At 42.8% G+C, this 13,261-nt stretch overlaps 1 protein-coding gene across 3 annotated transcripts; it reads right to left on the reverse strand.

The window, feature by feature from the left end:
- Positions 1 to 245: 245 nt before the first annotated feature.
- msl1b (MSL complex subunit 1b) lies at positions 246 to 9,526 on the reverse strand. Of its 3 annotated transcripts, none has more exons than XM_049562953.1 (9): positions 9,381 to 9,526; positions 8,162 to 8,837; positions 7,861 to 8,060; positions 7,333 to 7,652; positions 7,126 to 7,190; positions 6,959 to 7,026; positions 4,972 to 5,096; positions 4,787 to 4,859; positions 246 to 1,905 (listed from the first exon to the last, which is right to left on the reverse strand). In XM_049562953.1, exons 2-9 carry the CDS (start codon positions 8,747 to 8,749, stop codon positions 1,815 to 1,817), a joined length of 1,530 nt encoding a protein of 509 aa, XP_049418910.1. In that variant the 5' UTR covers positions 8,750 to 8,837; positions 9,381 to 9,526; the 3' UTR covers positions 246 to 1,814. The 3 variants fall into 3 exon arrangements, with proteins under 3 accessions (XP_049418910.1, XP_049418907.1, XP_049418908.1); XM_049562950.1 differs by having other exon boundaries at positions 7,291 to 7,652; XM_049562951.1 differs by lacking the exon at positions 9,381 to 9,526 and adding an exon at positions 9,101 to 9,243 and having other exon boundaries at positions 7,291 to 7,652.
- Positions 9,527 to 13,261: the final 3,735 nt, after the last annotated feature.

The following is a 13,261-nucleotide window of genomic DNA, read 5'->3' on the forward strand; positions in this document are numbered from 1 at the left end:
CACCAAAAAAAGACACATATGACAAAAAAACTAAACAAACAAAAAAATACAAAAAAACACGTCCCACTCCATTTTCCAATAAACTGAAAACTGGGGGATTTAAAAGGTGACGTAGCAAGTCAGAGTATATCTGAGTCACCATTCCTGAATAACTTCTTTTTTGTGTTTGTATTTATTGATATCAAAATATTCTATTATATCAATCATCAAACCTAAAAATAACCCAAACAAAACCAAAATCCAAATATCGTAGACATGTTAATTTTATTCCAAAAAAATGTAACTTTCAAAACTGTCAATTTGTCAACATACAATCATAGAACAATATTGAATGTACTCAACACGTCCGACGTTAAATAATAAAAAAATAACAGCCATGTTTTATGTACATTTGTTTCTGGAAGCTATGTACAGGAAAAAAAGTTAACTTTGTATTTCCAAAATATGCCTACACATACACCTGGCAGTCGAAGTGTTGAAGCTGCAGAAAGCTGTTGCATCGTATGTATGAACAAAGGAAGAAATGAAACACTGCGACTGAGATGAACTCAGAGAGGGAGAGATTAACTGGCAGCATGTTAAAGAGCATACCTGTGAACATCGCTAGAACTACGGCTAGAAAGCTTATTTATCTTCTAAAATGGTTCCCTTGAATCCTGAAGAGACCAAATGCATACACACAACTTGCCTAATATTTACTGGATGTAAGCGTATTGTAAAGATTGGAAACACCAAAGATCAAGACTGTTATTACCAGGTGTTGTTGTGATGAACGCAGCAGCTCTCACTGGACAGAGCAGCCAAAAGTCATGCTTTCAACAATATTTTGTAGTTTCTGTCGCCCAATGAGCAGAGATTAGTCTCTTTCTGGGGTGAAGCCATGCTACCATGTTTTTCTTTTAAACAGCTAAATAGAGCCCATGCAACTCACATTGAAAATAAAGAAACAGAACACTGGGTCACCACCTGTCCAATCATCCGTGCTGTTGTTTTCATAAAGCAAACCAGGAACACAGAACAATCATTGGGTTGCTTTTTGTAACTTCTTCTGACGTCGGATTGGCTAAACCTGTCATTTGTTTCATGACATCATGCTGAGTGTGGCTCACACCTCCCGATATCACACTAAACATTGATAAAATTTTATTTGAAGTTGTGCGTGAACAACGATATAGGCAATACACAGCACGAGACAGTCAGAGTTTGACATTTTTTTCCCCTCTAAGGCAGGGAGAATGAGTGTGGTAGGACGACCCAGAACCAAAAAGTTGCCGCCATATTGCTCCTGGCGAACAGCTCAAGTTCCACATTTCAGTCAAAAATGGCAACCAATGGGTATTTTTCCACCTTGCATGAATGCGCTCAAGATTAGAGTCAATTTATTCCGTCTGCATTAAAAGTGACAGAAACTCCACTTTGCTGTGATAAAATCAATCAGCTGTGGATGGCACAGCTGATACACAATGTATTTTAAACATGTTGCAGAACATGCACATAACTGCTCATACACTTTTTTAGGATACAAACTGTAATCTTTAACAGCGGCTAACACGGGGACTGTAATCTTGTGGCATCAGGCATTTAATCAAAATGAGACACCCACTGTCACAGCTGTCTCCCATCCTTCTATAATATTCTGCAGGAGATCAGCTGGTCAGTGGGGAAACGTTCAAACTTCAGACTGAAAGCAACAGCAGTTGTACATAGCGACTGATGACTTGTCGTCCCCCCCCCCCCAGGCAAGACAAATATAGCATTTTCTAATCTGGGCACGGGGCGGCATCTCTCCGCTGTCAACGCCACACAACAGGGTTTCACTTCCGACAGGTCCGGTGAGGAGTGTGTTTTTTGGGCACCTCGATGCGACATCGGCTTCGGTCATCCAGCCAAGGCAGCTCGAAGTTCCTGGTGGAAGAATAAACATGTTAGTATAGAAACTTAAAGGATGGGTCCATTATGTTTTTAAGTTCATCATCCTGTAGCTTCCCAGGAGTAAACTCAAATCCAAACCTTCAAATTTTCAATGAAGTTCCTATGTTTTAGCGTCAAAATACGATTTTCCCCAGCCCTTCTACAAAGGTTTCCTCACATGACCCGACAGGTTTCTGCATGATGACGCTGCAACATATTAACACCTTAACCCTATGGGCCCGACCGACGCAAAGTGCATCCAAATTCACACCTGTTCTTCTCTATGGATTCTGTCCACAACCGTGCGTCATAGCAAGAAGCTCTCATATCACCTGAAACAGCGGAACCACAGCTTTCCAACAAGACCAAGCACTTGTCAGTAAACAATGATAAAGTTACACTAAAATTATGTATAGCAGAGCTTTCATACAGCTCTGTGCACAGAAATGCCATGTATATCACATGAAAGCGCAGGAGCAGAGCTTTCCACTGATACCACACACATCATTGTGCTGTCATCCCATCACGCTATAAATGCAGATCAATTATCTACGAGATAAAAACCTGACGAATTTCTTTACAATCCATTATACAGATCTTGTTATCAGTCACTTCATATAGTGAGGAATATCGTATCTTACCACGTCTTAGGCTTGCGTGTGTTTCTCCCTGTCTATCCACATTTGTAGTCCGGCTTTCAAGATGCAAATATCTCTATACTGTCCAATATATGGTCCAATACACTCCATCAAACTTTGTATGACAAAACATTTCTGCAATGTGCTTTTTGTTCCAATGACTGAAGCATCCATAAGAAGATCAGCGCACCCAGACAACTGTAGCCTAATTACGCATGCACGACGTAACCTCAGGTCATGTTCAGGTCAGGTCAAAGAGCAGCACAGAGCACAGAGAAGTGAGTCAAGATCATGTCGAAAAGAAAACCTCCACAATTTGTTTTACTGCAAACAAAGTGGCAAATATTATCTTGGAGGACATCATTGCACTTGGTTGACTATTTTTCTATGATCTTAGATGTAAATATTGCATGTTTCCTTCAGATAAAACACATGTTTGATTTGTGAATGAGTCAATGGAATTTCTTGCAAGAATGAAAAAATGCTGGCAATCATGTCCGCCTGGCACAAACCACATGTTTTGGACAGCTGTGAAGTGACAGAATGTCCCAGCATCATGGTTCTTATATTGCCAGATTCTAGAGAGTCTCCCCTCTTCATATATGGCAGAATATGTCAACTTCCAACTTGCTATGCTGAGATACATGTAAAAAAAACAAGATATAGCATGTGTATGTAGCCTTTATAATGACTGTGATATGAGCTTAAAAGTAAAGGCAGTAAAAAATACCCCAAAAACGCCTAGGGTCCAAAGGGTTAACTACATTAACTATATTCTCCTGGATCCCATATGTGCCACAGTCACAGACACTGACAAATTAATAGATCCCTTCTAGAATTCCTGTTCTCCTTACCAACTTAAAGAACATGTACTGGAGTGTCTCCCAGTTTGATAATGTATACCTCTGTTACACATCCCTCCTTCACAATGTAAAATAGTCAAAGAGAACTTAACAGGTTTTAAATCAGGCTGTTAAAACTACTTAACCCCACAATACTCTTATATATATACTCTTCGTATCTGCAAGTAGAAATACTGTATTGTTTTCTTCTGCTCATTGGTTGTCTGCTTGCAAAAAAACACTATATTCCTCTGACCAGCACGGACGCTAAGCACCGCACTGCTGTGGACGCCACGTTAGTTTGGATGCGAAAGTCACAAAATATAATATAAACAAACTGACTGATGGAGGCGGCGGTGGACCAGCAGCTCCCGTGTTCTGCAGGGTAACATGTACATTTCTGTCAGTGGAGTCTGGCAGCTCTGAAGTGGTGTTTAAACATATATTCAGAATAGCTGAAACAGTTCAATGCTTATTTTCCTCAGTGTCAATACTACTGATACTTCTTTATCGCTCTCTGACAGTGAGTTGAGCCACAGCCATAGCCCCTCCACTCACGCACTCACTGCAAACTTCTAAACTCAGCACAACGAACAGTTAAGTTTCACTTTCACTGTGCCTGGCGTTATTCTGCTGCATCTGGGCCCAGAGTGCACTCTGTGTGGCACAGTGACACACTGAATGGTATACATATATCCAACAGCACTCCTGATCATCAGTCCAGCTCCAAAAATTAAAAATCAATACATAGCAGCAGATGTCGTTATCATGGTGGACTGCCACAAGTAAATGAATGTGTGGGAGAGCCGGAGTCATTCTGCTGTTCTCTGATACTAACCAAGAGAAGAAAAGTCATCGCTGTCATGTTATAGCCGTGTTACATTTATATTTTCATAAAAGATTTGCCCTCAGTGTCAGTTTTCCCCCATGGTATCAAAAACACATCAGATAATAATATTTTTTCAAGGTACTGTATCAAAGTTAGAAATTCCAGTATCGTGAAAACACTACTTTGAAGACGGCTTCATTCCCTGCTGGAGGACTGACAGCAAGGTAAAAACATTACACTGATTATGTACCTCATACAACCCCACTGCAACAACTACAATGACCTTTTGGAATATTTCAGCCACTGCTAATAAACAGCAGATTGTCAAATATATCATAAATGAGATAGTTTGACAGCTGTTCTCACCCACTGGTTTTCTCACCCTTATTACTGTTTTATTGATTCATTTTTTAATCACCTTCTAACCATTTTTGGAAATGTGTTTTTGAACTTCCTGCAGTGCAGAATCATCAAGTGAGAAGACAAATCATAGACTTTATGGACCATGTCAGCCTGAGCTGATCATACAGTGAGATGTCATGCGGCAGAGTTAAAGACAAACTTACTGTTGTGAGAGTTTGGGCAGCGGCCGGCCAAATGCAACCACAGGCAAGAAGGGAGTGATCACTATAGTTTCAACTGGCAGAGATAAAAAGAATCAAGTTAGAAATCTCTTGAATCCATTTCAAATCATAAATAAATAAATAAATAAATAATAGATTTTAAAAAATATAAAGTAAGGCAGCCATACCATCTTCAGTGTCGGGGTAGAAGGAAGAAAGCTCTGGCTCAGTCTCTGGGACGACTTTCTTCCTGTTCATACGCTGCTGCAAACGCTGAAACATGCGCTGCTCTCTGATTCGCTGGATGTCCCACCTGAAAACACAGAAGATCAAAAAAATAAGAGCGAAGAGGAAAGAATGAGTGAGAAAGCTGTCTTACAGACTTGACAGACGGCCGGCGGCTTTATCATGTCACAAATTCAATCAATATATTTGTTCTTATGTCTATCTTAAAAAAATGAACTGTGATCATAATAAAACAGTGATGTTTGGGAAGAGTCTTCCTCTAACTTGCACTGCATAGACAGTGATCTAGTGCCAGTAGATAATAAAGGATGAATTGGTCTTTTGTGCTATTGTAACTATAAAATGTATTTAATATCCAAATTACAGGCTTGCCAACATCAAACTACTTAATTCAGTGTGTATTACAGTGCAGTACACTTAACCATTGCTCAGATGTTAATGTTTCATGGGCTGTTTTGTGGTGTTAGGGCCCTGTTTCCCTCTTGCTACTAGCTGCTCGCTAATTCCTGCTATCAGCTGTTTCCTGTTTATCCACCGCCAGTGGCTCGCACGTGCGGCGTCATCAACAGCTCCTCCCACAAGTCATCAACAGCTCCTCCCACAAGTCATCAACAGCCCCTCCCACAAGTCATCAACAGCTCCTCCCACAAGTCATCAACAGCTCCTCCCACAAGTCATCAACAGCTCCTCCCACAAGTCATCAACAGCTCCTCACACAAGTCATCAACAGCTCCTCCCACAAGTCATCAACAGCCCCTCCCACAAGTCATCAACAGCCCCTCCCACAAGTCTTCAACAGCTCCTCACACAAGTCATCAACAGCCCCTCCCACAAGTCATCAACAGCCCCTCCCACAAGTCATCAACAGCTCCTCCCACAAGTCATCAACAGCCCCTCCCACAAGTCATCAACAGCTCCTCACACAAGTCATCAACAGCCCCTCCCACAAGTCATCAACAGCTCCTCCCACAAGTCATCAACAGCTCCTCCCACAAGTCATCAACAGCTCCTCCCACAAGCCATCAACAGCTCCTCCCACAAGTCATCAACAGCTCCTCCCACAAGTCATCAACAGCTCCTCCCACAAGCCATCAACAGCTCCTCCCACAAGTCATCAACAGCTCCTCCCACAGGTCATCAACAGCCCCTCCCACAAGTCATCAACAGCCCCTCCCACAAGTCACCAACAGCTCCTCCCACAAGTCATCAACAGCCCCTCCCACAAGTCTTCAACAGCTCCTCCCACAAGTCATCAACAGCTCCTCCCACAAGTCATCAACAGCTCCTCCCACAAGTCATCAACAGCCCCTCCCACAAGTCTTCAACAGCCCCTCCCACAAGTCATCAACAGCCCCTCCCACAAGTCATCAACAGCCCCTCCCACAAGTCATCAACAGCTCCTCCCACAAGTCATCAACAGCTCCTCCCGTTGCAGAAGGCTGCCTCGGTCTGTTTAAACTTAAAAGGGTTCCACCAATATGTCTACCCTACGAGGAGGAAAATTGGGCACCTCGGATCAACTCGCCAATCCGGCTCTGTGTGTCTAAACGCTCGCAGCTTGCCGGCAAAACGGCCCAACATTCGCTGAAAATCTGGCAGTGTAAAAGAGGCTAATGTTCTTCCAACATCGGGTTATGTGGTAAATGTGCCAACTGGCTCCCCAGCGTCTTCGATCAATCTGTCGGTTTTCTGTTTCTCTATATTTATTACTCCTACATTTATTTTGCTATTTCTATATTCTGCATGTTTGTTATTTGTATTTATTATTTGCTATTGTACTGTTCTTATGTTTTCTGTTATTTACTTGTAAGGCGACCTTGAGTTCCTTGAAAGGCACCAAACAAATAAAATGTATTATTATTATTATTATTATTATTACTACATATTATTCAAGTCTTAAATCAAATAACTTAAGTCAGTGTTTGATACCTTTTCCTTCTCTTCTCATCCAACTCAAGCTTCAAGTGGCGTTTCAAAAACACATTGTCGTCCAGCGGCTTGATGGAGAGACAAAGTCACACACGTTATTCAAATGCATTTGGATTTAATGTGAGACAACTTTTCAAACTCCAGAGGCAGAATTATTAGCGTCTCACCTCGGGGGGGTTAAAGGAGGGGTCCTCCTCCAAAGGCTCTATGTGATTTTCCCTCCAAGACGGGACTATGAGGAAGAAAGGAGGGACAGGAAGTTATTCAGAGATAGTGAGTTGAGGACATTTGATGGATATAGTGATTAAAGATGGGATATAGGTTACGCTTACAAACAATCAGCATATCATGTACTACATGAGGAGTCCACTCACTGGCCACCTCTTCCTCCTTTTTAGGGGAAGTCTCCCGCAGAGGAGACAGAGGAGGTTGGTTCCAGCAACAGAGGTACATCTCTGTAGTAGACATGAAGGGCAGGTCTTCAATCTGACAGCTCTGCTCCGGCTCCTCTTTGCACGGGAGCATAATGTCCCTTTCTGCCCCTGACCTCATGGGAACGCTTTTCTCTGGGGTTTCTTTACTGCGCAGCTCTCTTTGATTAGGAGAGCCGGGCTGAATCTCAGGCTTTTGGGGGCTGAGCTTGGCACTTTTGCCTCGTGATTTCTGGGCTTTTGCATCTCCAAAGCAAGATTTCCTGCACATGCAAAGAGAAGAATTAGAGTTACTACAATGTGACAAGAATTTTAAGTCTGAATAACTTATTTTGAGTGTCTTAGCAGGGCAAGTTAGATTATAACATTTTAATGAACAGAGGCAGACTGTCTCCTTTTCTTCATGCATTTCATTAATGTGCTTTGATACCACAAAGCACATGAGCAGGTACAAGCCCATATTAAATTTACCTCTTTTGACCTTTGCCACCGCGACTAAAGGGGAGCTGAGTGGCTGCATTGGGCTGTGGACTCTCCTCTACATCCAGGTCCCACATATCTTCTTTGTCAGGGGTCCATGGCTCCAGGGGCTGGAAAAGGCGTTTGTCACGCGGTGGGTCCTTCTTTGTGAGCTGCAGGCGACGCTCCATGCGCTCAATACGTGCGAGCAACTGCAAACAAAGACAGGGACAAAGAAATGTAACTTTAACTGCCTTGAAAATCAACACATTATATAACACACCAATATATGTTAATAAAAATGTAAACATACTGTCTCCTTGTCTGCTTTGAGCTCATCTATCTCCTTGTCCTTGGACTGCAGCTGTTGTTGCTGTTGTTCAATGAGGTCCAGTTGGAGGAGGAGAATCTGCCGGAGGCAGTTGGCCTGTGTGTGAGGATTGGCAGGGGTCTTCCTGATGTTCCTCCACTTCCCCTCAGAGGAGAGTTCAATGGATGCGGTGCCAAGGACTCCGGGGACGACCCCCTTCACACTATCATCTGCACCTGCATCCTTGGGGTTATTGTTCACAGCCATCTGAGGGTTATCCATATTGTCAGCAGAGAGGGGTTTACCTTTCACTGGGGTTCCCTCACCCCCCATTTGTCTGACAGGGGACAATATCCCCACAGTTTTATTGTCTCCTTTAACTACTTCTGCAGCTGTGGCCGCGAGGGAAACTTTGCTTGTCATGTAATTCTGGTCTAAGTCCTTTATGTCGCCCCTGTGTGCGTTATGAACATCTATAACAAAGTCGCAGGACTCTCTCTTGAGGCTCACGGGTCTCGTTTTGTCACAGTCGATGGTGTCAGCGTCCTGCTTGAATCCTGTATTTGGAAACAGCGTGGACCTCAAAGTCATGGCGAACACAGCGACTGTTCATCCTGCAGCGCCTCGGCGGGGCATTTCAACCACAGACACCTCCCATGAGAACTGAGCAGCCGCTGTCCTACAAGACAAAGACGAATAAAGACATGTGTCGCGTTACTGTTGCCTGTTTGAATAAAGGACAAAAACGGTCTCTGAACTGGGAATGAGATGTAACAGCTAACGTTTGGACAAACCGAAGAACTAACGCAGCAAGAGTGAGCCTGATCCCGGGCATCCTTTTCCTAAAATCGCTCACCCGGTTAGAAATTGAAGCTAAGCTACATTAGCACTGAGGTACAAACACACACTGGGACACAAACTGGTAATGTTAGGAAGACTTACTCTCACTGGTGCGCGAGGGCAGACATTTCAGAGTGAGGGGTTCAAACAAGGACTCGGGAGTGGCTGTGTAGGACACTGGCAGCAGCCTTCTCCTCCATTTTGGTTCTCGCGAAATCATGAAAAACAATAACAGCTAAGCTAGCAGGCTAACGTTAGCCGGCTAGCTTAACCAACAAAATGCGCGTCCGGAGCGAAGCGATTAAAACGGCCCCGTCATGAAACACTTACTATCGGACAGACGTGTTTTTCTCAACATGTATTTATTGTGTGTGAAGCTCACCTCGACTGTTATTCAGGTCCACCTGCGCGAGCCTTCATGTTCCCTCCTCGAGACTTGTTTTAAAGCGCCGACTACTGCGCATGCGTAATTTGTTGGATGGCCATTTCTTGTGTTTTGGTGACAAGAGCGTCAGCAGGGGGCGACACAGTACACACTGTACACACACACAGTACACACACTGTACACACACACAGTACACACTGTACACACACACAGTACACACACTGTACACACACACAGTACACACACACAGTACACACTGTACACACACAGTACACACACTGTACACACACACACAGTACACACAGTACACACAGTACACACACACAGTACACACTGTACACACACAGTACACACACTGTACACACACACAGTACACACACAGTACACACACACAGTACACACTGTACACACACACAGTACACACACAGTACACACTGTACACACACACAGTACACACACTGTACACACACACAGTACACACTGTACACACACACAGTACACACACAGTACACACACAGTACACACAGTACACACACAGTACACACACAGTACACACTGTACACACACAGTACACACACTGCACACACAGTACACACACAGTACACACTGTACACACACACAGTACACACTGTACACACACAGTACACACACAGTACATACTGTACACACACAGTACACACTGTACACACAGTACACACTGTACACACACTGTACACACACACAGTACACACTGTACACACACTGTACACACAGTACACACTGTACACACACTGTACACACACAGTACACACACAGTACATACTGTACACACACAGTACACACTGTACACACACAGTACACACACAGTACACACAACAGGCAGTGGTAGTTTATTTTGAAGGTGTCAGTAGCAAGTAAACAAAATAATCGTACAGTAGTAAACAGACATAAACAACAGGTCACTAAAGGAAACCGAAAACAATATGTGATGATTTGATTTACATGAAGTACAAACTTATTTATTCCCACCTCTTCTCCATAAATTAATATTAGTCAGTTATGTAGTAATGTAGTAGTATGTATGTAAATCTGTACACTAATTACTTCTTGTAGACCTACTCTAATATATTAAATTAATTAATTAAATTAATTCCATTGATGACAAATGTGACTTGCTTTGTTAAACTATGTAGGAACACAAGCTATGTATGTATACATATACTGTATATATATATATATATATATATATATATATATATATACACACACACATATATATATGTATATATATATATACAGTACAGGCCAAAAGTTTGGACACACCTTCTCATTCAATGCGTTTTCTTTATTTTCATGACTATTTACATTGTAGATTCTCACTGAAGGCATCAAAACTATGAATGAACACATGTGGAGTTATGTACTTAACAAAAAAGGTGAAATAACTGAAAACATGTTTTATATTCTAGTTTCTTCAAAATAGCCACCCTTTGCTCTGATTACTGCTTTGCACACTCTTGGCATTCTCTCCATGAGCTTCAAGAGGTAGTCACCTGAAATGGTTTTCCAACAGTCTTGAAGGAGTTCCCAGAGGTGTTTAGCACTTGTTGGCCCCTTTGCCTTCACTCTGCGGTCCAGCTCACCCCAAACCATCTCCATTGGGTTCAGGTCCGGTGACTGTGGAGGCCAGGTCATCTGCCGCAGCACTCCATCACTCTCCTTCTTGGTCAAATAGCCCTTACACAGCCTGGAGGTGTGTTTGGGGTCATTGTCCTGTTGAAAAATAAATGATCGTCCAACTAAACGCAAACCGGATGGGATGGCATGTCGCTGCAGGATGCTGTGGTAGCCATGCTGGTTCAGTGTGCCTTCAATTTTGAATAAATCCCCAACAGTGTCACCAGCAAAACACCCCACACCATCACACCTCCTCCTCCATGCTTCACAGTGGGAACCAGGCATGTGGAATCCATCCGTTCACCTTTTCTGCCTCACAAAGACACGGCGGTTGGAACCAAAGATCTCAAATTTGGACTCATCAGACCAAAGCACAGATTTCCACTGGTCTAATGTCCATTCCTTGTGTTTCTTGGCCCAAACAAATCTCTTCTGCTTGTTGCCTCTCCTTAGCAGTGGTTTCCTAGCAGCTATTTGACCATGAAGGCCTGATTCGCGCAGTCTCCTCTTAACAGTTGTTCTAGAGATGGGTCTGCTGCTAGAACTCTGTGTGGCATTCATCTGGTCTCTGATCTGAGCTGCTGTTAACTTGCGATTTCTGAGGCTGGTGACTCGGATGAACTTATCCTCAGAAGCAGAGGTGACTCTTGGTCTTCCTTTCCTGGTCGGTCCTCATGTGTGCCAGTTTGTAGCGCTTGATGGTTTTGCGACTCCACTTGGGCACACATTTAAAGTTTTTGCAATTTTCGGACTGACTGACCTTCATTTCTTTAAGTAATGATGGCCTCTTGTTTTTCTTTAGTTAGCTGATTGGTTCTTGCCATAATATGAATTTTAACAGTTGTCCAATAGGGCTGTCGGCTGTGTATTAACCTGACTTCTGCACAACACAACTGATGGTCCCAACCCCATTGATAAAGCAAGAAATTCCACTAATTAACCCTGATAAGGCACACCTGTGAAGTGGAAACCATTTCAGGTGACTACCTCTTGAAGCTCATGGAGAGAATGCCAAGAGTGTGCAAAGCAGTAATCAGAGCAAAGGGTGGCTATTTTGAAGAAACTAGAATATAAAACATGTTTTCAGTTATTTCACCTTTTTTTGTTAAGTACATAACTCCACATGTGTTCATTCATAGTTTTGATGCCTTCAGTGAGAATCTACAATGTAAATAGTCATGAAAATAAAGAAAACGCATTGAATGAGAAGGTGTGTCCAAACTTTTGGCCTGTACTGTATATATATATATATATACATACATACATATATACTGGTGTACATATACACATACACAAAATTGATGGCAATAAATAAATGAACAAATAAAGAGTCAACACCTTCTTCACTCTTGAACCTTGTGAAAATCAACTGCTTTATGTTTAGATATTTCTGGAGCTCCACATTCAACACTTCTTCTTTCTTCTTCTCTACGCACAGACAGAGTCTGTTGTCCTTAAGTTAAGTTAAGTTAAGTTAAGTTTTAACCCTCTCGCCTTTCAATGAATAACTTTTGTCGACACGCTACCGAGTCCAACACCGGAACTGATGTGGGTGGAGCCTCAGAGGACTCAGAGTCATGTGATGTGTAAGAACTGATGTGTCACTCGGCTCTGTTTCTCTTCACACTTTATTCATGCAGCTTCTCACAACATGACAGAGTTTTACATTCACTACAGGAACAACGACAGACGCACCATCACCATGGAAACACAGAGGACATGTTCGCCATGTTGGCTCAGGTGCATCTGTGAGGACAGAAAAACAACGCACTGCTACAGAGACAGTTCAGCCTGCAGGAGCACAGCCGCCATGTCGGCCACCATGTCAGCTACACCTCTGAGAGTCCTGTTGGTTGCCTGGCAACCACATGGTGACAAGAAGACAACAGCTGTTTCCAGTTTTATGCTAAGCTAAGCTAAGCTAAGCTAACCAGCTGCTGTCTGCAGCTTCAATCTGAAACTCTCTGTAACACACAAACATGTCTGTTCTCCACTGCCACATTTCACCTGTTCACAGGAACATGTTGTTACTATAGCAACACCAACATGGCTAATGTGCGCCACATGGAGGCTGAACTGTATGTGAGTACAACGATCACTGACGCTAACACGAACAGGAACACTGTTAGGATACAAAACGGTAAAAAATACAAAATGAAGTCTTTACAAATCAAACACACGTTAAAAATCTGTTCAGAGGTCACCAGAGGTCAAACAGCAGG

Source organism: Epinephelus fuscoguttatus, linkage group LG20 (genome assembly GCF_011397635.1).
Source record: "Epinephelus fuscoguttatus linkage group LG20, E.fuscoguttatus.final_Chr_v1".
NCBI classification, from domain to species: Eukaryota; Metazoa; Chordata; class Actinopteri; order Perciformes; family Serranidae; genus Epinephelus; species Epinephelus fuscoguttatus.